Source organism: Carcharodon carcharias, chromosome 10 (assembly GCF_017639515.1).
Source record: "Carcharodon carcharias isolate sCarCar2 chromosome 10, sCarCar2.pri, whole genome shotgun sequence".
In the NCBI taxonomy this organism is placed as follows: Eukaryota; Metazoa; Chordata; class Chondrichthyes; order Lamniformes; family Lamnidae; genus Carcharodon; species Carcharodon carcharias.
The window spans coordinates 141,765,708-141,792,391 of record NC_054476.1 but is presented as its reverse complement, the minus strand read 5'-3'; the positions used below and the strand labels follow the sequence as shown (position 1 = coordinate 141,792,391).

General features: G+C 50.4%; 1 protein-coding gene across 3 annotated transcripts in view; it reads left to right on the top strand.

Moving 5' to 3' along the window:
* wdr81 (WD repeat domain 81) overlaps positions 1–15,685 on the top strand; it is a 30,248-nt gene extending 14,563 nt beyond the window's left edge. For 2 of the 3 annotated variants that reach the window (XM_041197325.1, XM_041197324.1), the window contains exons 6-11: positions 526–691; positions 2,633–2,783; positions 3,240–3,935; positions 6,465–6,610; positions 7,642–7,821; positions 13,384–15,685. In XM_041197325.1, the coding sequence (XP_041053259.1) occupies positions 526–691; positions 2,633–2,783; positions 3,240–3,935; positions 6,465–6,610; positions 7,642–7,821; positions 13,384–13,707 (1,663 nt within the window). In that variant the 3' untranslated portion in view covers positions 13,708–15,685. The remainder of the gene's footprint in view (positions 1–525; positions 692–2,632; positions 2,784–3,239; positions 3,936–6,464; positions 6,611–7,641; positions 7,822–13,383) is intronic. The other variant, XM_041197327.1, reaches the window with a different exon arrangement.
* Positions 15,686–26,684: the final 10,999 nt, after the last annotated feature.

Here is a 26,684-nt window from a genome sequence, read left to right as displayed (position 1 = left end):
TAACCCCATGCTGTACCTGTCCTGGGAGTGTTTGATGGGGACAGTGTAGAGGGAGCTTTACTCTGTATCTAACCCTATGCTGTACCTGTCCTGGGAGTGTTTGATGGGGACAGTGTAGAGGGAGCTTTACTCTGTATCTAACCCCGTGCTGTACCTGTCCTGGGAGTGTTTGATGGGGACAGTGTAGAGGGAGATTTACTCTGTATCTAACCCCGTGCTGTACCTGTCCTGGGAGTGTTTGATGGGGACAGTGTAGAGGGAGATTTACTCTGTATCTAACCCCGTGCTGTACCTGTCCTGGGAGTGTTTGATGGGGACAGTGTAGAGGGAGCTTTACCCTGTATCTAACTCTGTGCTGTACCTGTCCTGGGAGTGTTTGATGGGGACAGTGTAAGGGAGCTTTACTCTGTATCTAACCCTGTGCTGTAGCTGTCCTGGGAGTGTTTGATGGGGACAGTGATGGAGTGGGGTGTGGGCGGGGGTCTGGATTCTGGTGGGTGCCTGTAACCAGTATGTGTGTCTCAGTTTCCCCAGCAGAGTGCAGGCTCGCATGGCACTCTGTGTGAAGACCCTCAGCCTCATCGCGCTGGTGTGTCTGAGAATCGGGCAGGAGATGGTGACTCAGCACATGAGTGAGACATTGCGTCGATTCTTTCAGGGATTCTCCATCGTTTCTGACCTGAAGCACCGGGTAGGTTGCTCTCGGATAACGCCTTCTCCATGTGCAGCTCATTATCAACCCCGGCTCAATGGGATCTCTCTCGTCACTTGAGTCAGAAGGATGTGGGTTCCAATCCAACTCCAGAAACTGAAAATAAAAACTCAGGTGGACACTCCCAGGGCAGTACTGAGGGAGTGCTGCACTGTCGGAGGGTCAGTACTGAGGGAGTGCCGCACTGTCGGAGGGTCAGTACTGAGGGAGTGCCGCACTGTCGGAGGGTCAGTACTGAGGGAGTGCCGCACTGTCGGAGGGTCAGTACTGAGGGAGTGCCGCACTGTCGGAGGGTCAGTACTGAGGGAGTGCTGCACTGTCGGAGGGTCGGTACAGTGGGAGTGCCGCACTGTCGGAGGGTCGGTACAGTGGGAGTGCCGCACTGTCGGAGGGTCGGTACTGAGGGAGTGCCGCGCCGCTGGAGGGTCGGTACTGAGGGAGTGCCGCGCCGCTGGAGGGTCGGTACTGAGGGAGTGCCGCTCTGTCGGAGGGTCGGTACAGTGGGAGTGCCGCACTGTCGGAGGGTCGGTACAGTGGGAGTGCTGCGCTGCTGGAGGGTCGGTACAGTGGGAGTGCCGCACTGTCGGAGGGTTGGTACTGAGGGAGCGCCGCGCTGTCGGAGGGTCGGTACTGAGGGAGCGCCGCGCTGTCGGAGGGTCGGTACTGAGGGAGCGCCGCGCTGTCGGAGGGTCGGTACTGAGGGAGCGCCGCGCTGTCGGAGGGTCGGTACTGAGGGAGCGCCGCGCTGTCGGAGGGTCGGTACTGAGGGAGCGCCGCGCTGTCGGAGGGTCGGTACTGAGGGAGCGCCGCGCTGTCGGAGGGTCGGTACTGAGGGAGCGCCGCGCTGTCGGAGGGTCGGTACTGAGGGAGCGCCGCGCTGTCGGTAGGCCGCGCTGTCGGAGGGTCGGTAGTGAGGGAGCGCCGCGCTGTCGGAGGGTCGGTAGTGAGGGAGCGCCGCGCTGTCGGAGGGTCGGTAGTGAGGGAGCGCCGCGCTGTCGGAGGGTCGGTACTGAGGGAGCGCCGCGCTGTCGGAGGGTCGGTACTGAGGGAGCGCCGCGCTGTCGGAGGGTCGGTACTGAGGGAGCGCCGCGCTGTCGGAGGGTCGGTACTGAGGGAGCGCCGCGCTGTCGGAGGGTCGGTACTGAGGGAGCGCCGCGCTGTCGGAGGGTCGGTACTGAGGGAGCGCCGCGCTGTCGGAGGGTCGGTACTGAGGGAGCGCCGCGCTGTCGGAGGGTCGGTACTGAGGGAGCGCCGCGCTGTCGGAGGGTCGGTACTGAGGGAGCGCCGCGCTGTCGGAGGGTCGGTACTGAGGGAGCGCCGCGCTGTCGGAGGGTCGGTACTGAGGGAGCGCCGCGCTGTCGGAGGGTCGGTACTGAGGGAGCGCCGCGCTGTCGGAGGGTCGGTACTGAGGGAGCGCCGCGCTGTCGGAGGGTCGGTACTGAGGGAGCGCCGCGCTGTCGGTGGGTCGGTACTGAGGGAGCGCCGCGCTGTCGGAGGGTCGGTACTGAGGGAGCGCCGCACTGTCGGAGGGTCGGTACTGAGGGAGCGCCGCACTGTCGGAGGGTCGGTACTGAGGGAGCGCCGCACTGTCGGAGGGGCAGTTCCAAGGCAGTGCTGTAAAATGCTTTGGGACCTCCTGACATAGTTTTTCTTTGAAGCTGCAGCTTGATAAGCTGATTATCTAGTTTGTGATTGCTGATTCCCACTCGGATTGTGTGGAATGTCCTTTGTGAGTGAACTCTTTCTGGGTCTCAGTGTTGGGAGGGATAGTGAGAAACTTACCTCCTGGCACTGGTTACTAGAAGAGTATCAGTCCACCAGTCCCATGCTGTGTCAGCGACTGTGGGTTAATAAAATGCAAGGTCTTTTCCTGTCCCTTCGGAATCTCCACATTCCCTGTGATTTGTGTTATCTCTACAGATGGGAGTGAGTGAAAATTCCAGAGTCGGATTGGCAGGCCTGTCGGATGGGACTGAACTGGGCTGGGATCTTGCTGCCCTGGAAGAGCTGGAGGTGGTGTTCAGTCTGGAGATGGCCTATTCCGCCTACATCCCTTTCAACTGCCTGATTGGTGAGGGCAAGCAGGGGCAGGGCCAGGAGGGAGAGCGTGGCGGAGGGATGGGGAGGAGGGACTGGCTTAAGATCATTGAGCCCCTTCCTACTGAGTGAGAAATGAGTATGTGAGCAGATGGCCGTGAGGGGGTCATTTGACAGCAAACTGTGTTTTGTGCTGCCGCTCTCTTCTTCTCACCTGCGCTTTCCCACTCTTTCTCTCGCCCTCATTTTCACAAGGAAGTTTGTAATTGGCTTTTGGGAGGGGCGGTTAGGAACTCTCTCTCCCAGTAACATCTCGTCGTGTCCCAGCATTTCCCTGACTCCCTGTTCCTCCTTTTTCTGCAGCCCTGTCTCCCCCACCCCTCCTTTCTTCCCCGCCTGTCTCTGTCTATTTTCTCTCGGTGTGAGGGGACGCACGTTCTAACTGCCTGTAAAACAGACCTTGGCCGTTGACCTCTTTTGCTGTTCACAGGCGATTCGATTATTAAGAATGTTTTGCCGAACCACGATCATGTGTGGAAGCTGGTGACCCTGTACCAGGAAACAGTCAGCATACAGAGTCCTGAATCATCTCAGCCGATCTCTCCAGATGCCCATCAGCAGAAAGGTTTTGCTCTCTCCATGCGGGATACTCTGGTGGGAGATGACAGAGTGAGTGGGACGTTCGGGAGCGTGACAGTGGGAAACCGCATTGAGATCCCACAGGACACCGCGTCCGAGGGTCTTCGCTCAGCCCAAGTGAAGCAGAGCCCTAACACCCTGGGATTCGGGGGATCGGAGGAGGATGGCTCCCTGAAGCAGGAGCTGCCCCGGAGCGCGAGGATGCTGTGTGGGAACTGGCTGGCGTATTGGCAATACGAGATTGGCCTGAGCCAGTATGATACGCGCTTCTGTTTCCATCAGATCCGGCTGCAGCATTTCACCGGCCACTCGGGCACCATCAAATGCTTGTCCACTTTGAGTGGTGAGGATTTCTTCCTGAGTGCGAGTCGGGACAAGACAGTGCGCCTATGGCCTCTCTATAACTATGGCGATGGCACCAGAGAGATGGAGCCACGGTTAACCTACTCCGAGCATAGGAAATCTGTCTTCTATGTCCAGCAGGCAGAGGCTCTGCAACAGGTGGTGAGCTGTGATGGGTCTGTTCACCTCTGGGACCAGTTCACAGGTGAGAGTAACAGATTCATGAGGTTAATAAAGTGAGGAATACTCATCCTGCAGTAACCCGGGAGTCTCTTGTTCTGACTGCTCTCTGCGCAGCAGTTTTTTGTTTCTGCACCGTGTTCCTGAAAGGTAGAGAGGAAATTGGTTTGGCTGCGTCCTTAGCAAAACCCAGAGACATTTTGATGTGTGTGGGGTGTGTGTGTGGGGTGTGTGTGTGGGGTGTGTGTGTGGGGTGTGTGTGTGGGGTGTGTGTGTGGGGTGTGTGTGTGGGGTGTGTGTGTGGGGTGTGTGTGTGGGGTGTGTGTGTGGGGTGTGTGTGTGGGGTGGGGGGTGTGTGTGTGGCGTGTGGGGGAGTGTGTGTGGGGTGTGTGTGGGGGGTGTGTGTGGGGGTATGTGTGTGGGGGGGTGTGTGTGGGGGTGTGTGTGTGTGGGGGGGTGTGTGTGGGGGTGTGTGTGGGGGGGTGTGTGTGGGGTGTGTGTGTGGGGGTGTTGGTGTGGGTGTGTGTGGGGGGGTGTGTGTGGGGTGTGTGTGTGGGGTGTTGTGGCGTGGGGGGTGTGTGTGGCGTGGGGGGTGTGTGTGGCGTGGGGGGTGTGTGTGGCGTGGGGGGTGTGTGTGGCGTGGGGGGTGTGTGTGGCGTAGGGCGTGTGTGTGGCGTGGGGGGTGTGTGTGGCGTGGGGGGTGTGTGTGGCGTGGGGGGTGTGTGTGGCGTGGGGGGTGTGTGTGGCGTGGGGGGTGTGTGTGGCGTGGGGGGTGTGTGTGGCGTGGGGGGTGTGTGTGGCGTGGGGGGCGTGTGTGGGGTGTGTGTGGCGTGTGGGGCGGGTGGCGTGTGGGGGTGCGGGTGGCGTGTGGGGGTGCGGGTGGGGTGTGGGTGGCGCGTGTGGGGTGTGGGTGGCGCGTGTGGGATGTGGGTGGCGCGTGGGGGTGTGTGTGGTGTGTGCGTGGGGGTGTGGCGCGTGGGGGTGTGGCGCGTGGGGGTGTGGTGCGTGGGGGTGTGGTGCGTGGGGGTGTGGTATGTGGGGGTGTGGGTGGGGTGTGGGTGGTGCGTGGGGTGTTGGGCGGGTGTGTGGGGTGTGCGTGTGTGGTGTGTGCGTGTGTGGGTGTGTGTGGCATGTGTGGGATGCGGATGGTGTGTGGGGTGCGGGGCGGGTGTGGGTGGTGTGTGGGTGGCGCGTGTGGGGTGTGCGTGTGTGGGGTGTGTGGGTGGTGTGTGGCGTGTGTGGGATGTGGGTGGTGTGTGGGGTGCGGGGTGGGTGTGGGTGGTGTGTGGGGTGTGTGGGTGGCGCGTGTGGGGTGTGCGTGTGTGGGTGTGTGTGGCGTGTGTGGGATGCAGGTGGTGTGTGGGGTGCGGGGCGGGTGTGGGTGGTGTGTGGGGTGTGTGGGGTGTGTGGGGTGTGTGGGGTGTGTGGGGTGTGCGTGTGCGGGGTGTGCGTGTGCGGGGTGTGCGTGTGCGGGGTGTGCGTGTGCTGGGTGTGCGTGTGCGGGGTGTGTGTGTGCGGGGTGTGCGTGTGCGGGGTGTGCGTGTGTGGGGTGTGTGGGGTGTGCGTGTGTGGGATGCGGGGCGGGTGTGGGTGGTGTGTGGGGTGTGTGGGGTGTGTGGGGTGTGCGTGTGTGGGTGTGTGTGGCGTGTGTGGGATGCGGGTGGTGTGTGGGGTGCGGGGCGGGTGTGGGTGGTGTGTGCGGTGTGTGGGGTGTGCGTGTGTGGGGTGTGCGTGTGTAGGGTGTGCGTGTGTGGGGTGTGCGTGTGTGGGGTGTGCGTGTGTGGGGTGTGCGTGTGTGGGGTGTGCGTGTGTGGCATGTGCGTGTGTGGCGTGTGTGGGGTGCGGGTGGTGTGTGGGGTGCGGGTGGTGTGTGGGGTGTGCGTGTGTGGGGTGTGCGTGTGTGGGGTGTGCGTGTGTGGGGTGTGCGTGTGTGGGGTGTGCGTGTGTGGCATGTGCGTGTGTGGCGTGTGTGGGGTGCGGGTGGTGTGTGGGGTGCGGGTGGTGTGTGGGGTGCGGGTGGTGTGGGGTGTGCGTGTGTGGGGTGTGCGTGTGTGGGGTGTGCGTGTGTGGGGTGTGCGTGTGGGGTGTGCGGGGTGCGGGGCGGGTGCGCGGGGGCACGTGGGTGGTGCGTGTGTGTGGGGCATGTGGGTGTGGGGTGGGGTGTGTGTGTGTCAGTCTGGGTGTGTCACTGTGTGCGTGTGGACCGGGGGCCGAATGAGGGGGTGGGTTGTGTTTTGGGAGCTGAGGGGTTTGGGGCAAATGGGCTGCAAACTGTTTGGTTTCTGATTGGCTGGTGGTTTGTTTCAATTCCATGCCCTTCAGTTCTGGTGTCAGCCAAGAGAGGCCCTGAGTGAGCGGTGAGAGGGCCAAGGGGGGAGTTGGCTGGGCTGGGTGGGGCCAAATGGGGGAGTGGGGTTGGGTGTGTGGATGCAGGGAAACATGACTTTATAGTCAGGCTCCACAGGTTTCCATAAAGGTTCAGGTCTCCGGACAATTATTCACCACCCCCCGAGTTCCGAGCACAGTTCCTGACTGGCCAAACTCTCTTTTCCAGGGAGGCCGATCAGGATTTTTGATGCCTTTGACTCTCGGAATCCAGTCACTGCTGTCACCTCCATGCCGGCTCCGCACTGCAGCATCATCACTGGGACAGCGGACTCTGTGCTGCACTTCATCGACCCCCGGAAACCAGGACTACAGGTGCACACCAGCCCTCCGCCTGGACACTAAAACCTCATCCTGCACCCCCCTCCCCAAAGTCTATCCACACGCTCCATCCCTAAGGGCTCCAAACCTCCCTCTTCAACACTCAGAGGGTCAGTGCTGTGGGAGTGCTGCACTGTCGCAGGGTCAGTACTGAGGGAGTGCCGCACTGTCGCAGGGTCAGTACTGAGGGAGTGCCGCACTGTCGCAGGGTCAGTACTGTGGGAGTGCCGCACTGTCGCAGGGTCAGTACTGAGGGAGTGCCGCACTGTCGCAGGGTCAGTACTGAGGGAGTGCCGCACTGTCGCAGGGTCAGTACTGAGGGAGTGCCGCACTGTCGCAGGGTCAGTACTGTGGGAGTGCCGCACTGTCGCAGAGTCAGTACTGAGGGAGTGCCGCACTGTCGCAGGGTCAGTACTGTGGGAGTGCCGCACTGTCGCAGGGTCAGTACTGAGGGAGTGCCGCACTGTCGCAGGGTCAGTACTGAGGGAGTGCCGCACTGTCGCAGGGTCAGTACTGAGGGAGTGCCGCACTGTCGCAGGGTCAGTACTGAGGGAGTGCCGCACTGTCGCAGGGTCAGTACTGAGGGAGTGCCGCACTGTCGCAGGGTCAGTACTGAGGGAGTGCCGCACTGTCGCAGGGTCAGTACTGAGGGAGTGCCGCACTGTCGCAGGGTCAGTACTGAGGGAGTGCCGCACTGTCGCAGGGTCAATACTGAGGGAGTGCCGCACTGTCGCGGGGTCAGTACTGAGGGAGTGCCGCACTGTCGCAGGGTCAGTACTGAGGGAGTTGCTGGCTTGTAGAGAGGAGAAATCAACCGGGGCTCCTTTTCCTGGTTGCTGTGCTACAATCTTGTGGAATTTGGGCTGTGGCGAGGGAGCAGTGTTGCACTGGGTATGATTTGTCCCTCTCTAAGTCACCTTGTCTTGTCTCGTGCTGTGGAGTTTGCAGCTCATTAAGATTCAGTGAGATGAATGTTTGGTTCGAGTCGATCCCTGGGCATCACCATTTTGGGATTTGTTTTGCAGCATGAATTCAGACTGAATAGCAGTGTGACAGCGGGGCTGATTCGCTGCATGGCAGTCAGTCCAAGCGGCCGCTCCGTTGCTGTGGGATTCTCGTCGGGCTATATTTACCTGCTGGACACTAGGACTGGTCTGATCATGAGAGTGTGGCAGGCACATGAGAGTGACATCCTTCAACTCAAGGTACGTCAAGAGCCTTATCACTGTCCCACGGGGCCCCGGAGATGTGGGAGAGATGCAGTCACCGCACTGTGGGACCTGGAGGGGTTGAGGGACTAGGTCTTCTGTTGTGGGGAACCCCCCCACCCTCCCTTGATGGGGGACCTTGTCTCCCAGCGCAGGACCCCTGGTCACTGCATCGGGGATACTACTCCACAGACCAGTGCACAGGGGTCAGTGAGTCAAAGCTTGGGGTGGGTTAGCCTGCAGCCTCTGCCCACTGCCCAGCTCACTGAGCGCGCAACACAGGAAATACTCGAGTGTGTGACTGAGCCTCTGAGCAGCTGGATGGGGGCTCAGTGAGTGTCCTTGACCTGTGAAGTTAAACAAACCCAAGGTGATCTCTTGGCCTTGTTCAGGTCACTGGGTTGGAGCTGGTGGCAATTGCCAACCTGAGCTCCTGGTTTAAAAACTCCCATTGGTCAGGTTTCAGGGGTTGAGGGGGAGGCTAGGGTACTTCAAATGGGACTGGACTGTCTCCTACCCCTTCAACCCCAGACTTGGGCACTGACATTCTGCTCTGAATCATTCCCTGGTTTTCACACTGATCTTTGGCACAGTCACTGATTATCCCGCTGCTAAACGCTGTGTGAAACACTGTACCCTGGGCACTGGACCCTTCTGCACGCAATCACACAACCCCCCCTTTTTCCAAACACTGAATCATTCCACACTTGGGGAATTGGTGGTCAGAAAGGGGATTGATGGAAAACTTTCATTAAACCATTTCCCTCTGAAATGTTTGATGGTACTGATCACAGATTGATGACTGCTCCCTCTTTTCCCTGAGACTAACCAATGCCCACCCACAAACTCTTCTCCAATGAGCTAGAATCTTGCAGCATATTGAATAGTAACTTTCCAAAGGGAAATTGAAGGAATACTCAGAGTTTAAAGAATTGTCAAAACCAGGCAACTTCTGGAGAGGGTGAACATAGGAGCAGGATTAGGCCATTCAGCTCATCGAGCCTGCTCCGCTATGCAATATGATCATGGCTGATCATCCACTTCATGCCTTTTTCCCCACACTATCCCCATATTCCTTTATGTCGTTGGTATTTAGAAATCTGTCAATCTCTCCCTTAAACATATTCAATAACTGAACTTCCACAGCCCTCTGCGGTAGAGAATTCCAAAGATTCACAACCCTCTGAGTAAAGAAATTTCTCCTCATCTCGGTTGTAAGTGGCTTCCCCCTCATGTTGAAATTCTGTCCTCTGGTTCTAGACTCCCCAACCAGGGGAAACACCTTACCTGCATCTACCCTGCCTATTCCTTTAAGTATTTTGTAGGTTTCAAGAGATCACCTCTCATTCTTTAAAACTCTGGAGAATACAGGCCCAGTTTCCCCAATCTCTCTTCATAAAACAGTCCCACCATCCCCAGAACAAGTCTGGTGAACCTTTGTTGCGCTTCCTCTACGGCAATAATATTCTTTCTGAGGTAAGGTGGCAAAAACTGCACACAGTACTCCAGGTGCAGGCTAACCAAGCTTCTATACAATTGAAGCAAGACTTCACTACTCCTGTACTCAAATCCTCTTGCGATAAAGGCTAACATTCCATTAACCTTCCTAATTGCCTGCTGCACCTGCTGTTAGCCTTCAGTGAGTTATGGACAAGGACACCCAGGTCCCTTTGTACATCTACACTTTCTAATCTCTAACCATTTAGGAAATACTCTGCACATCTGCTCCTCCTACCAAAGTGGATAACCTCACATTTTTCCACCACATCATATTCCATCTGCCATGTTCTTGCCCACTCACTAAGTCTGTCCAAATCCTCCTGTAGCCGCTTTACATCTTCCTCACAACACACATTCCTGTCTAGCTTTGTATCATCCACAAACTTGGAAATATTACATCTGGTCCCCACAACCAAATCAGTGATATATATTGTGAACAGCTGGGGCCCAAGTACTGATCCTTGTGGTACCCCACTAGTCACAGCCTGCCAATGCGAGAATGACCCGTTTATTCCTACTCTCTGTTTTCTGCCTGTTAACCAATTCTTAATCCATGCCAGTATATTACCTCCTATCCCATTTGCTTTTAATTTGCTAATCAACCTCCTGTGGGGGACTTTATCAAAAGCCTTCTGAAAATCCAAGTATATTATGCCTACTGACTCTCCTTTAACAATTCTGTTAGTAACATCCTCAAAAAACTCCCAACAGGTTCATCTAACATGATTTCCCATTCACAAATCCATGCTGACTATGCCCAATCAGATCATGGTTATCCAAGTATCCATTAATCACATCCTTTAAAACAGATGCCAGCATTTTCCCTGCTCCTGATGTAAGGCTAACAGGTCTGTAGTTCCCTGTTTTCTCTCTCCCTCCCTTCTTAAATAGTGGGGTGACATTTGCCACCTCCAATCTGCAGGAACCATTCCAGAATCTATAGAATTTTGATAGATGATCACAAAGCATCCACTATCTCTATAGCAACCTCTTTCAACACCCTGGGATGCAGAATATCAGCTCCTGGGGACTTATCAACCTTCAGCCCCATTAATTTCTCCAATACAATCTTTTTACTAATCCTAATATCCTTCAACTTCTCATTCTCCCTAGTCCCTTGGATCTCTAATTCTGGGAGCCTGTATCTTCCTCTGAAAACAGACACCAAGTAATCATTTAGCTTCTCTGCCATTTCTCTTATCCCTATTATGAATTCTCCTGACCTGCCTGTATTGGACCCACCAAACGTTTCCTTTCTACAAACCTATAGAAGCTTTTACAGTCTGTTTTTATGTTTTTTGCTAGTTTAATTCATATTCTATTCTCTCTTTCTTTATCAGTTTCTTGGTCCTCCTTTGCTGTATTCTAAACCACCCCCCCAATCCTCAGGTTTAATACTGTTTCTGGTAACTTTATAAGCCTTTCCTTTTAATCTTATACAATCCTTAACTTTCTTTGCTAGCTGCAGTTGACTGACTTTTCTATTTGGGTTTTTGTGCCTTGAAGGAATACATAGTTGTTGTAAACTGTAATAATTCTTTAAAGACTATTAACACTATGAACGCAGATTGTTCTCACTCCTTAGTGAATCAGTAACCAGGGAACAGAGCGACGATTATACTGGCTAGTGAATCGGTAACTATGGAGACAAAATGAGGATTGTGACTGGTTATTTAATCAGTAACTAGGGAGACAGAGTGAAGCTTGTCACTGGTAAGTGAATTGGTAACTAGACAGACCGTGAGGATTGTCACTGGCTAGTGAATTGGTAACTAGGGAGCAGAGTGACGATTATACTGGTTAGTGAACCTGTAACTAGGGAGACTGAGTGAGGATTGTGACTGGTTATTTAATCAGTAACTAGGGAGATGGAGTGGCGATTATCACTGGCTAGTGAATCGGTAACTAGGGAGACGGAGTGAGGATTGTCACTGGTTAGTGAATCAGTAACTAGGGGGAGGGAGGGAGGGTTATCACAGTGACTAAATTCAGTCATGGAAAGGTTTATTTCCAATCTTGGGATGTGGGCATTGTTGGAAAGACTGATATTTATCACCCTTCCCCAAGGACAATTTCATCAACCCTGGTGTGGGACCACTAACTTAAACCAACTCTCACATTCACTCCCTCCACAACCGACGCACAGTAGCAGCAGTGTGTACCATTTACAAGATGCACTGCAGGAATTCACCAAGGCTCCTTCGACAGCACCTTCCAAACCCATGACCACTACCATCTAGAAGGACAAGGGCAGCAGGTAGATGGGAACAGCACCACCTGGAAGTTCCCCTCCAAGCCACTCACCATCCTGACTTGGAAATATATCGCCGTTCCTTCACTGTCACTTGGTCAAAATCTTGGAACCCCCTCTCTAACAGCACAGTGGGTGTATCTACACCACATGGACTGCAATGGTTCAAGAAGGCAGTTCACCACCACCGTCTCAAGGGCAATTAGGGATGGGCAATAAATGCTGGCCTAGCCAGCGACACCCACATCCCGAGAACAAATAAAAAAATTGTTCAAACGTAAAAAGAAAGGAGCAGAAGAAGACCAGCCGGCCCTCGAGCCTGCCTCGCCATTCAGTCTGATCATAGCTGATCTTTTGCCTCGCCTCATCTTTCCTGTTCGCGCTCCATTTCCCTTGAATCCCTGCGAGATCAAAAATCTATCTCAGCCTTATGTTATGCTGAACTTTTATGAAGCTCTGGTTAGGCCCCAACTACAGTATTGCATCCAGTTCTGGTCACCACATTTTAGAAAGGATGTGAAGGTTCTTGACAAGATGCGGAGGAGATTTACAAGAATGGTTCCAAGGTTGAAAGGTTTTATCAACAAGGTTAGGTAGGAGAATCTAAGACTGTTCTCCTTGGAGAAATTAAATTGAGGGAGATTTGACACGGGTGTACAAGATTATGACAGGTTTAGGTAAGGCAGACAAGGAGAAACCATTCCCATCAGTTGATGCTACAAGGACCAGGGGACATGGATTTAAGGTTTTGGGCAAGAGATGCAGGGCAAATGTGAAGAACTTTTTTTGCCCAGCGAGTGGTGATGAGCTGGAACTCACTGTCAATGAGGGTGGTGGAAGCAGAGATGATAAATAATTTTGAAAGGAAATTGATGGGTCTGAGGGAGATAAACTTACAGGGGTAGAGAGGGGGAGTGGGATTGACTAGATTGCTCCACGGAGAGCTAGCAAGAGCTCAATGGCCACCTCATGCCTTGTAAATTACTCTTATGACTGGAGTCATACATGGGCACAGACCAGGTGAAGACAGTAGGCTTCCTTCCCTGAAGGACGTTAGCGAATCAGTTGGGTTTTAACGGTGATCTGACAGTTGGCACAGTTGTTTCATTTGGTGCTGGGTGATCAACTGATTTACTGGATTCAGTTTCCCAATTTCTCCTGGTGGGATTTGAACTGTCTAACACTTGTCTGCTTGTCCAGCTCCACCCCCACTGGCTTCCGGTGTATAATTTGTCGTGTTACAGGCTGGCGAGGGTTAAATGAGTTGTGTTTGCATTATGTGGGCCAGTGCGTGGGCGAGGGAGTGTTTTTATTTTGGCTAAAGTTTCACAGAAGGGTAAACATGGCAGCAGCAGTCATGATGGTGACTGGCCCCTGGGTCCATGGTTCACTGGCCTCACTCACCAACCTGTCCCATCAGGTCTTCTTCATGAGGAGTTTAACCCAAGTGCCAGCCCTGTGGAACCTCTCAATCGCTGCAACATCTGTCAAGGCTGAATAAATGTAGATGTTTAAAACTGAAACATAACAACCTGTTTGAATCGCCCCTAGTAAACCAAAAGCTCTGGAATTCCTCCTCTAAACCTCTTCACCTCCTTTTATGAGCCTCCCTCAAACTTACATCTTTGACCAAGTTGCTGGTCACCTGTCTCCTACTCTGCTCCCTCTGAGTCAATGTCAAAAATGTCTTTATTGAGAATGCACTCGTTAAGCTCCTTGGGGTGTTGTGCTGCTTTAAAGGTGCTATATAAATGCAGGTGGTTGTTGCTGTCCTGCCACTCATTCAGTTTTCCTTTTCCTTTGCTCAGACCGCGGAAGGGAATGTTGTGGTCAGTTCCTCGACTGATCACTGCCTCACTATCTGGAAAGAGTCCGACCAGAAGCCTTTCCACCATTACAGGTCACCCTCTGACCCCGTGCACACTTTCGATCTCCATGGTAATGAGATTGTAGCCGGCACGGCGGCCAATCGCATTGGAATCTACTCGCTGTTGGGCACCTCGGCCCCAGTTGCCATGAACAAACTGAGCTCCGAGAACTTCCGCGGGACACTGACAAGCCTGGGGATCCTTCCCGCCAAGCGCCTGCTCCTGCTGGGATCTGACAACGGAGTGATCAGGCTGCTTGCTTAGCCCAGTGTCCACTCCTGAAGACCAGAGGAACAAGGAATCTTAATAAATAGAAACCTTTGTGCACCAAGCTCACACTTGGTGATTAGCAACGAGGAAGCTCACCCCTCAATCAAACACACTCACATTCCAGTGATGTGCACAGAATTGCTCAAGTGATACCCCTCCTGGTTGAACAGCCATCCCCTTCCACCCGCCCCCTTCCCCCAATCCCAGGAGTGAAGCAAGATTTGCTGTTTTCAGACTGTTTCTTTTTTATATACTGTACAGTGAATCTGCCAGTTGGATTTCTGTATCTGAAAGAGAGGAAACTGTTCCCAGGATTTCAAAATATCTGATCGGCCAAGAAACGCCGGGACATTTTTTTTAAAAAGTAAAGTTTTGTTTTTGTGTTTGGAGTGCTCGGTCAGTCAGCGTTCGCCAAGGCGTTGACAGAGTTTTGAGGTCTCGAAGATTTGGTGCTAGTGATTTTCTCCCAGGAATGTTTGTTCACTCGATATCAATGCTCAGGTGAAGGATGGAATCTCCTGTCTCAGTGCCTTGGTTACCCCACCCCCAGCCAGACTGCTCCCCCCCCACCCCCGACCAAACCCTTTGACTATCACAGCAACCCCGGTGGGGGGAGAACTGGAGCGTGGCGGAAGGTGGTTTGATGGTTGTGGGGCTCATGGCTGGAGGTAGGAGGATTACCTCCTGCCTGTTTGAGGTCCTGTTTTGCACCTGTCACTTCTTGCCCCATTACTGGGCAGGTAAAAAGACATTAGCCACAGTCTAGTGGGGGTTACTGTCCCCTGAGGTAGACTGATTTCATGTGGCTGGGTCAGTTAAACACTGAGCCCAGCTACCTAAGCTATAAACGGGAGTGGGGTAGGGGCAAGGATCTGGCTTTCTGCCCCTCCATGTTCTGTGAGGCCAGAGTGTGTGGGATGGGGGGTAATAAGGGGGAAGGTGTCATCATGCGGTAGGGCCGATGTTAACCTGCTTGGTCAGCATTAACATGAATAAACCAGCCAATCGCAAGAGACATTGAGCAGACCCTTATCAACCCATCTCAGGAAGATCTTCAGATTAAAGTTTGGGGTATTAGTAGTGGACTGGCCACTCTCTGACCAGGTCACGACACCCATACAGATGATGTAAAGAGTCGGTGGTTACTAAGGAGAGTTGGTTGGTGGCAACAGTATTTCCCTGTCCTACAATAGTTAGGAGCAGGCAAGTTTATCACTAAACAATACCTTGTATTCCAGTTCACATCACATTTGTTTCATGAGAGATGTTTGATTTTTTTTGTATAATTTGAATCAATCTGAAATGTTATGACTGTTAAACTATCAAACTGCTCACCTGTTTCCTTAGCAACCAGTCTGAGACCCATCCCAACATGTTGGGTGTTTGTGGGGCATGGGCTGCCTGGTCCTGAACCTGGGTACATGGTGGGGTGGTGGGTGCTGGGGTGCTTGTTGGCTGCAAAGTCCTCGTGTGAATTGGGGAGTTTAGCTATTGCAGAATGGCCTAAAATGGTTCCCCCCCACCCCCACTCTTCTCCTTCCTCACCACATCTCTGTGTGCCCACTCCCCTCCCTCTCTCCCTCCTTACCCCTCCCCCCCACCAGGCCTTCTGCCCACCCCCTCCCCGGTCTCCCTTCCCCACCCCCCCTACTTCCCCGCCCTCCCCATACCACCCCCACTCTGGCCCCACACTCACCTGCAGGTTTAAGAGGATCACGGGGTGGGTTTGCAGTATCTGTGGTGGGTGGGGTTAAAGGTGAAGCTGACTGGTGCCAGGGAGATCTCGTCTCTCGGTAACCAGGTCAGGGAGCACCTACTGATCTCGGGCGACAAACCATAATGTTTGTCATTTCTCGTGCCTGCCCCATGAGGCTGAAGCCAGTCCCAGCCGGTAATGCACAGGAACTTTGCAGAAATGGAGCAAGTATTCATGTGCAATGTGAATATTTATAAATAAAAGATCTTGAAACCAGTGTGTGTTTGTGCTGTTAGATGTAACCAGTTAGTTTGGGCTATGTGGGGAGGGTGGGGGTTTAGTGAGGGGCGTGCAGACTGGGCTTAGGGGAGTTGGGAGAAGGGTACATGGGGTGGTGCTGGTGGGATGGAGTTTGCAGCCAGGGTGATGGGCCTCAGGCATGCTGTAAAGGACACTGACTTTAATCCAATCAGTGTCAGCGTATAAAGGCAGAGTGGATCTGATCAATGCATACTTCAAGGGTCAGCACCGAGGGAGTGCCGCGCTGTCGGAGGGTCAGCACCGAGGGAGCACCGCGCTGAGGGAGGGTCAGCACCGAGGGAGCACCGCGCTGTCGGAGGGTCAGCACCGAGGGAGCGCCGCGCTGTCGGAGGGTCAGCACCGAGGGAGCGCCGCGCTGTCGGGGGGTCAGCACCGAGGGAGCGCTTTCAGCACCGAGGGAGCGCTTCATGGTTGGAGGTGCAGTGTTTTGGATGATATTGAGTCATTATCATTATGGCACAGGAGGTCATTTGTCCCATCAAATCCATGCTGGTTCTCTGTAGAGCAATCCAGTCAGTCTGATTTCCCACTCTGTAGCCCGGCAACTTTATTTCCCTCAAGTGCCCATCCAATTTCCGTTTGAAATCATTGATTGTCTCCGCTTCCACTCCTTGTGAGCAGCAAGTTCCAGGTCATCACCACTGGCTGTGTAAAAAAAAAAAAGTTCTTCCTCACATTTCCCTCCTATTCTTGCCCAAAACCTTAAATCCATGTCCCCTGGCCCTTGTACATTAGTCAATAGGAAAAGCTATTCTTTGTCCACCTTATCAAGACCTGTCTTATTCTCGTACGTCTCTATCAAATCTCTCCTCAATCTGTTTGCTCCAAGGTGAGCAACCCCAGCTTCTCAATCCCTCAATTTATGAAGCCCAAGCCCCCACATGTTCTGCTAACTATGCTCTCGACGTGTTCTGCTAAGCTCAAAGGTATCAAATCATTGGCAAATTTAAAAATTTTACTCCGCATTTCAATATCCAAGACATTTATATATATGAAAAGAAGCAATGGTCTGAACACTGACCCTTGGAAAAAAACCGCTGTCTACCACTCTCCACTCTGAAAGACAACCATTTACCACAACTCGCTGTTTCCTGCCCTTAAGCCAATTTTTTACCCAAGCTGACACTGAACTTCCCATTCGATAAGCCTGTTTTGTTAACCAGCATCCGTTGCATTCCCTCATCAACCTTCTCTGTTATTTCATCGAAAAATTCAATTCGATGAGTCAAGAAATGCCAAACAATTATAGGCCAGTTAGTCTTACATCAGTGGTGAGCAAATTAGTAGAATCAATCCTGAGAGGTAGGATTAACTGTCATGTGGAAAGGCATGGACTATCAGGGATGGTCAGCATGGATTTGTTAAAGGAAGGTCTTGCCTCACAAGTTTGATTGAATTCTTTGAGGAAGTGACAAGAAGGGTTGATAAAGGTAGTGCAGTGGATGTTGTGTACATGGATTTTAGCAAGGCATTTGACAAGGTCCCACATGGCAGATTGGTCAGGAAAGTAAAAGCCCATGGGATTCAGGGTAATGTGGCAAACTGGATAAAAGGTTGGCTTTGTAACAGGAAACAAAGAGTAACGGTCAATGGATGCCCTTGTGAATGGAAAGTTTTCTCAAGTAGTGTTCCACAGGGCTTGGTGTTGGGACCCTTGCTGTTTGTGTTATATATTAACGATTTGGACGTGAACGTGGGGGGCACGATTGGGAAATTTGCAGATGACACAAAGATTGGCCGAGTAGTGGATAGTGTAGAGGATAGCCATAATCTCCAAAATGATATAGATGGGTTGGTGGAGTGTGCGGTAAAGTGGCAGATGGATTTTAACATAGAGAAGTGTGAGGTCATACATTTACAGGAATTACACAATAAATGGGAATATACTAAGAGGGGTAGATGAAGTGAGAGACCCTGGCGTACATGTACACAGGTCCCTGAAGGCAGCAGTTCAAGTAGACAAGGTTGTAAAGAAGGCATATGGAATGCTCTCCTTCATTGGCAGAGGTATAGAATATAAAAATAAGGATATAATGTTGGAATTGTATAAAACACTGGTGAGGCCACAACTGGAGTATTGTGTGCAGTTCTGGTCACCACATTACAAGAAGGACGTAATAGCTCTGGAGAGAGTGCAGAGGGGGTTTACAAGAATGTTGCCAGGGTTAGAAAAGTGTAGCCATGAGGAGAGCTTGGACAGGTTGTGGTTATTTTCCTTAGAACGAAGAAGGCTGAGAGGTGACTTGATTGAGGTGTACAAAATTATGAGGGGAATAGAAAGAGTGGACAGGATAAAATTGTTTCCCTTGATGGAGAATTCTAGAACCAGGGGACATAGATTCAAGATAAGTGGCAGAAGGTGTAGGGGGGATATGAGGAAGAACTTTTTTATGCAGAGGGTAGTGGGTGTCTGGAATTAGCTGCTCAAGTTGGTGGTAGAGGCAGAAACTCTAAAGTCTTTTAAAAAGTACCTGGATCTGCACCTTAAGTGCTGTAAGCTGCAGGGCTATGGGCCAGATGCAGGACTGTCCTTGCACCTTTTCTTGAATAATTGTCACTCTCCAATCCTGTGGTACCTCCTCCATATCTAGGGAAGGTTGGAAGATTATGGCAAGCCCTTCCGCTATCTCCACTCCCACTCCCCTTAGCAACCAGGAATGTAAGCCATCCAGACCAGGTGACCTATCCCTCTAAGCATAGCCAGTCTTTCCAGTTCATCCTGTCTCTCAATTTCCACCCCATCCATTACCTCACTACCTCCATCTCGAGTGATATTTTGTCCGTCTCCTCCTCCTTAGTAAACACTCATACAGAATATTCATTAAGTACTCTTAGCCTTGCATTGTGAATCAACCTTTAATGAATGGCACAGCAATGGCATCTCTTTCACCTAAGATCATAAGAAATAAGATCATTTTATAAAAAGAAGTAGGCCTTTCAGCCCTTCATGCCTGCACTGCTATTCAGAAGATTTTTTTAATATATATTCATTCATGGGATGTAGGCTGCGCTGGCTGAGCCAGCATTTATTGCCCATCCCTGGTTGCCCTTGATAGCTGATCTGATTGTAACCTCCTGCCTACTGTCAATAACCTTTGCCCCTTGTTAATCAAGAGTCTATCCGTCTCTGCCTTAAAAATATTCAATATTCAAGGATTCTGCTTTCACTGCCTTTTGAGGAAGAGAGTTCCAAAGTCTCTTGACCCTCAGAGGAAAAAATTCTCTTTGTTTCTGTCTTAAATGGGCAACCCCTTATTTTTAAACAGTGATCCCTAGTTCTAGATTCTCCCAAGAAGGTGGCTCACCACTGCCTGAAAGGGTGGTCGAGGCAGAAACCCTCATAACGTTTAAGAAGTATTTGGATGTGCACTTGCGATGCCATGGCGTACAAGACTATGGGCCTAGTGCTGGAAAATGGGATTTGAATAGTTAGGTACTTGTTTGACTGGCGCAGACTCGATGGGCCAAAGGGCCTTTTTCTGTGCTGTAGATCTCTATGATTCCATAACTCTATGACACCTTCTCAAGGGCAATCAGGGATGAGCAATAAATGCTGGCCTTTCTCTCATTCTGTGAATGAATACGACAAAATTGAAAGATAACTCTTCAGCTGTCACTGTGCCCTGATGTGCACTGGGGAACAAGTCGAATGCAGCTGTGCTCAAGGGGAATCTACAGTCAGGTGCTGCAAACCTCCCCAGGTGCAGGAAACATGGAGCCTAGCACAATACAGGAAATTCAGCCTGGAACATGGACTAGCCTTGGCCAATCAAACCCTTTATCACTCAGGGCTTTTGAACAAATTTCTTCTCCAGTTTCCGCAAACCTGCACTGCCTCCCAGGGGACCCCAATATAACCACTTGCATTTCTATAGCACCTTTAACCAGCGTAAAACAGTCAAGGTGCTTCAAAGGAGTGTAAATCAGATCAAATTTGGCACTGAGCCACATAAGGAGATATTAGGACAGTTGCTTTTAAGAAGCATCTTAAAGGAGGAAAGAGTCAGAGAGTTTAGGGCCCAGCAGGTAGCTCAAACTACGGCCACCCCTGGTGCAGCGATGTGCAGAGATCTCAGAGGTTTGTGGGGCTGGGGGACATAACAAAGGGAAGGGAATGGAGGGAACAGGTGAGGTCATGGACGAATTTGAAAACAAAGATGAAAATTTTAAAATCAAGGCATTTGTTTAATACATATAATATTAATATACATATCATATTAATCCCACATTGAAATCAGGGCAATGTATTGCCATTATTTAAAGGCCTTTTTGGAAAAGATTTAACGCTTGTCTTCTCAGTGAATTACTGAAGGTTTGTCCCAGTCCTGGCTTCCTGAGTGTTGGTGAGGTGGGAAGAATGGGGAAGGGAGCAATGGAGAAGGGGAAGGTGGTTGCAGAGTGGGAGAGGGGAGACTATCTCTCTCCAGCCCTTCACTGTCTTGAAATTAAAGTGTCATGAAGCAAAGAGTGATGGGTGACAGGCGTTTCTGTGACTCGAAGAATCTCTTGTGAGATTCCACGGAGCTCAGTGCGGATCCCTTCCTGTTCCTGGTATATCAATGATTTAGAGCTAAAAGCAGAAGCATAATGAAGAAGTTTACAGATCATAGGAAATTTGTTGATAGTGAGGAGGATAGCTGTAGACTGTAGGAAGATATCATTGGCCTGGGTAGGTGGCCAGAAAAGTGGCAAATGGAACTCAAACTCGAAAAGTGTGAGGTAACTCATCTGGGGAGGACCATCAAGGCAAGGGAATACACAATAAATGGTAGGATACTGGGCATTGTAGAGGAACAGAGGGACCATGGAGTTTATGCCTACAGATCATAGCAGGAGTAACCCTGACTCTCTTTGGTCTGGTATCTCCACTTAACACATCCAGATTTGTGGGAGGTTTTGGCTAGAATGCCTTCATCACAGCGTCTAGCCTTGGCATCGAGTTCAGAGGTTGCTACCTATCTTCCTCCCCATTTCGATAATGTGTGGAGTTGAGAGCTAGTTACTGTAGCTGCAGGAATTTTGGCTGTTTTATACCACAGTGTGCCGCGTCTCCCTTTTTGTTCCACCAGGAGCATCGCTGCATTCTGGCATTGACACGGTTGATGTCTAAAGGTGACTGGCTGAGAATAGCCACAATTATTTTAAGCCTGAGGTCTGCCACCACTTAAAAAAAATGGGAAATGTATACTCTCGACATGGGGTAGTCAGTGAGCATCCTTCCAAGTACAGATCTCTGCAAAGCTGCCAAGCGGCTAAGGGCATCCTCGATCCTTTCAAATGGTCATGAGGATATAAAAGTCAATGACCATCAATTTAGAGCCCAGCACCTAACAAAAGCAGTTCCGTGGATGGACAATAGTAACCCCCCAGAGACAGGGGACTGTCCAGTTGCAGTGTGGCGGATGATGGCGTTGAGGTTTGCTTCGTGCAAACCAAGAGACTTTTATCCAAATATGATCCCCCCCATTAGCCTGAGCCCCAAAGGGTTGGCTGAGGACCTATGGAGGAGATACACCTGGTCCCCGGGGATCCTATGTTACTTTGCAGACATTATACTCCTGTTGTTACTTGAGTGTTGCTGTATGTTTAAGTAATAGAATATCATATCAAATGAAATTATTTGCAAGCGTCTCTGGACAATCGAGAAACTAACCGGAACTGGTTCTGTTCTCTGTGGCGTGAATTCCTTACTTGGCTGACCCCATGGAATGATTGGTCTTATCGTATAAGATCTGCCCTGGTCCTCAAAATACCCCCAAGCGGCAGTGGTTACTCCTGGAGGTAGTCACTTGACATCATTGTGTGATGTAAAGAGTCAAAATATACACTCCTGGATGTTATATTCCAGCAGGATAGGTAGGTGATCTGGTTTAGAGCGCAGATGGGAAACTTTCCTCTATTAGCCAACGCTTAGAGCAGGGAGGTAGTGCTAGAACTGTATAAAACACTAGTTAGTCCGCAGCCAGAGTACTGCATACAGCTCTGGTCACTGCATTACATGAAGGATGTGATCACACTAAAGAGAGTACACAGGAGATTTACCAAGGATGTTGCCAGGATTGGAGAATTTTAGCTGAGAGAAGACTGGGAATGTTTGCTTTGGAACAGAGGAGACAGAGGGAAGATTTAATTGAGGTTTATAAAATTACGAGGGGCCTGTATAGAGTGGATAGGAAGCACCTGCTTACATTAGCAGAGAGGTCAATAACCAGGGGTCATAGATTTAATATAATTGATTGAAGGATTAGCAGGGAATTGAGAAACAATATTTTTCATGCAGAGGGTGGTGGGGATCTGGAACTCACTGCCTGCAAGAGTGGTAGAAGCAGAAACCTTCAATATGTTTATAAAACACTTTGGTCTGCTGTAACCTCCAAGGTTACAAACCAAGAGCTGGGAAATGGAAGCCGGTTAGATCACTCTTTTCTGACAAAAGATAGGCTGAATGGCCTCCTTAGGTGCTGTAAATTTTCTCCATTGATTTAATGTCAGATTGCTTGTCTGACATCGAATACAGATGATCATAATTTTTCCCAGATAGGTATTTCGAAGCTGTTTTCTGCCTCGATCACAGACTCTGTTCCCTAGTGCCTCGACCCAGCCCTGTCTCCCTGGCAACTGTCTCAGATTGAAACCAGACTGTTCACAACTCTGACTTTATATTTGATCACAAGATGAACTTTTGACCCATATTGCAGCAAAAATCTGATCTCTGGCTCTTCCCTGATTTCCTTTGCTCCACCATTGTTGGGTATGCCTTCAGCTGCCAAGGCCCTAAGCTCAGGAATTCTCCCCCCACCCCCAAAACCTCTTCACCTCTCTCCTCATTTAAAACATTCCCTATAACCTCTTTCACTTGTTATTAGTCACCTATCCAAATAGCTCCTTATGTGGCTCATTATCAAATTTCTCCTGTGAAGCACTTTGGGGCATTTTATTATGTAAAAGGTACTATGCTAATGTAAGTGATTGTTGTTGGGAGGGGGGCGGGGTGGGTGGTGTGGGGGCTGGTGTTGAGAGTTGAGTGAGGTGATGGGAAACTCCCTTCTGTCCTGGGGCCCCAAACCCTCTTCACACCATAACAGACTTGGCCTCAAGATCAGGAGGGGCCCTGAACATGTGTCTGAATTAACTCTGCCCTGGATTTCTGGCAGTCATCTCTCTTCTTCCAACTGAGAGAAACATTTCATTTAAAAATGTACAAGGTCTAACTGAGGTGTTTTCAGAAGATTAAAGGAATTGATAGGGTCGATGGAGAGAAACTCTGTTTTCAGCTGGGTGGGGGTTGGGTGGCTGGGATGAGGTGTCCAGAACAAAGGGGCAGAGCCAGGCTGCCCAGGGTGATGTCAGGAAGCACTTCTTCACACAAAGGGGAGTGGAAATCTGGAACTCTCTTGCCCTCAAAAAGCTCTGGATCCTGGGAGTCACTTTCAGATCTGAGATGTTTGACAGAATTTTGTTGGACAAGGGGATTAAAGGATATGGAAACAAGGAGGAGTTGAGGTGCAGATTAGCATTTCTGAATGGTGGGACAGGCTCAAGGGACTGAATGGCCTCCTCCTTATCCTAATGTTCCTACTAAGTCTCCCTAATAAACAGCAGCACAGTTTCAGGCAAATGTTTAACAAAATCTGTGGCTCAATGTTTGTTGAAGTGAAGTTGATAAGTAAATGGCCCTGGGAGGCTGCAGATTCTTATCTCATTCTAGCAATCAGCAAATTGCTGATGTCATGGGATTTTAGCCCTTTTTTTCTCCCTTCTTCACATTGGGTTAACGCTTGAGCAGAAGGAAAGACACTGAATAGGAGGTAAGATACATTACTTTACTCTCGTGTGTGACTCCTGGTAATCTCTCAGGATCCTGTTAATTCCCAAGTGCTGTCGGGAAACTGGGAACACGATTAATTTTTCCTATGTAAAGTGTTGAAATATTTGAAATTGATGTGTTGTCAGGTTTCTGATTGCCATTTGTCGGAGTGTGGGGCCCTTTGAGACAGGGCAGTTCAGGGTGGGGGCGGGGGGGGCAAACAGTGGGGGTCCTGCCCTGCCCATTTGGCTGGAGGCAGGGTCCTGAGGCCAGCTCATCAGTGTATGGGCCTCGATATAAATCAATAAAGGACGAGGCGCCAAAGTGAAAATGCAGCAGCATTTGGTGATGTGCTGGGACTTCTCTGTCCAAGTCTTTTTTGACAGGGTATTGTGTTTTAAATGTATAATTTGAGCATTAATGCTCGCTTTGTGTTGGACTAGTACTCCCACTCTGAGCTTGTGTGTGGTGAGATGGCAGTGCCCTGACATTGTGTCTCTTCCCTCTCACTTTGCTCTCCATTACCATGGTCACACTGCTGACCTCGGGGCAGGGGTGCCTTTGGCAACCCCCTTACGTGCACACGCGTAGGGCGAGACCTTGTTTTCCAGGTGCATTGCTGCAACAAAGCATAACACCATGTAGAAACACCAGTGGATGGAACGAGGATCAATTGAGCCCCTCACTCACCCCCACCGCACTGAGAATGATGATGTGTCGCCTAGTGAGGGGGAGAGGGGGAGAGAATGGTTGGGAGGGAGGAGAGTTTGGGAGATAAAAAGAGAGAGGGAGAGGGTGGGACGGAGGGAGAGAGAGTTTAGAGAGAAAGTGTGCAAGAGGGCAGGGAAAGAGGTGGGGGAGGAAGTGACAGAGAGAGAGAGAGAGAGAAAGAAAGATGTGGGAGTGGGAGAGAAAGGAGATTGGAAAGTTGACCTGAATAGAGGGGAAAAAAATCAGATAATATTTTTAAAAAAGAGAAGCAAAAAGCAAATTTAAATGACTTTCCACTAAACCAAAGACTGCAATCTTCAGGATAACCCTGGTCGGAGGGAGTGTGGGAGAGATGGTTAGACAATGATGAGTTCTAATATTTTCAGCTTGGCCCACATGTTACCGTCATTTACTCACCAGAGACAGAACGCAATTGATAATAGTCACAAAGGAAGACTTGTAATTCTAATGCTCTTTTCATAATTTCAGGACATTGCAAAGTGCTTTACAGCCAATAAAGTACTTTGGAGTGTAATCACTGTTTGTAATGTGGGCAACACATTAGAGATTGTCACAATGACCAGTTTATCCGTTTTAGTGATATTGGCTGAGAAATAAATAATGGCCAGGATAGTGGAGAGAAGTTCCTTGTGCTTTCTCGAAATGGTGCCATGGAATCTTTTACATCCACCCGAGAGGGCAAATGGAACCTCGTTTTAACATTTCATCCTGAAGACAGCACTTCCGACAGTGGAGCACTCCCTCAGTACTGACTCTTTGACAGTGTGGCACTCCAATAATACTGACCCTCCGACAGTGTAGCACTCCCTTAATACTGACCCTCTGACAGTGCGGCACTCCCTCAGTACTGATCTTCCGTCGGTGTGGCGCTCCCTCAGTAATGACCCTCCGACAGTGCAGCTCTCCCTCAGTACTGCCCCTTGTGTGTCAGCCTTGATTATATTATCAAACCTGTGAACCCATGACCTTCTGATTCATATGCGCCATTAGCACCAAAGGAAGGCTATTGGAAAGATTCTCTTCCGTTTTCCCTCTCTGATCCTGAGGGCGAGTGTATAGACGCCAGCTGTCCTCAACTACCAGTAACCGTATCCACACCATTTCTTTTCATCATCAGGAGCAGCAGCCAGTGAATCTTTTCTCTTTCTCACTCACCTGTGTGAACCTGGGGTTCTGTTAGACCTCCACAATGAGTTCCGTTTGCATATCTCCTCCACTTTTGCACACTTTTCTCTGTCACATCACCCCCACTCCATCCACCTCCCACTGAAACCCTCATCTACACCATTGTTAACTCCAAACTCCATTGCTCTTGTGGCCAGTGTCTCATCCTCTGCCCTCTATAAACTTAACAATGTCCAAAACTCTTCAGCCCGAATCATGTCATGCCACATGTTACTAATATGCTGTATCATAAAATACTAGCTTCTGGAAGAATTCTATTTCATATACATAAGAATGAATCAATATTAACTGTTGCCATCATCTAGTGCTGGTTGCTGGAGGCTTGCCCCCTTGTTTTGCCCCGTGCTTGCGGATTGATGCCCCTCAGGCTATATATAACCAGAGACAAGTCGAAGCTTTTCGTCTTGCACTCATCAGGACACTTTGCAAGAATACCAATATAAGGAGAAAACAACAATCTATACTGCATGAGAAGAGAGTGCTGATTGGTTGGGAAGTGGACTCTGATTGGTGGAGGCATTGGCATGGATAAATTGTTGTTTTCCCCTTATATTGGTATTGTTGCTGAGGACACTACCCTGAGGAACTCCTGCAGTGATGCCCTGGAGCTGAGATGACTGACCTCCAACAACCACAACCATCTTCCTTTGTGCTAGGTATGACTCCAATCAGTGGAGAGTTTTCCCCCTGATTCCCATTGATTCTAGTTTTGCTAAGGGCTCCTTGATGCCACATTCGGTCAAATGCTGCCTTGATGTCAAGGGCAGTCACTCTTACCTCACCTCAGGAGTTCAGCTCGGGTGTCCTGATTAAAAGCTTCGATATGTCTTTTTTCAGCAATATAGATAACCAATTGTCTCTCTCTAATGGAGGGAGATACCCATGGTCCTTTCCAGTCTGTGGATAATTACCAATTACCAGCACCTCCCTAACCCAGAAACTGACCATTCTCTCACTGAAATATTCTTTCCCAGGATAGATTTTAATTTCCCCCAGTCAAGAGATGGTCCTATCCTGTCTGAACAACTTGTATTTGTACAGCATCACTAATGGAGTAAAACATCCTAAGGGCTTCACAGGAGCATTATCAGATACAATAAGATTAAAGATATATTAGGACAGGTGACCAAAGTTTGATCAAACAGGTTGGTTTTAAGAATTCTTAAAGATGGAAAGGTCACAGATAGAGATAGAGAGTCACAAGAATGTAAGAAATAGGAGCAGGATTTG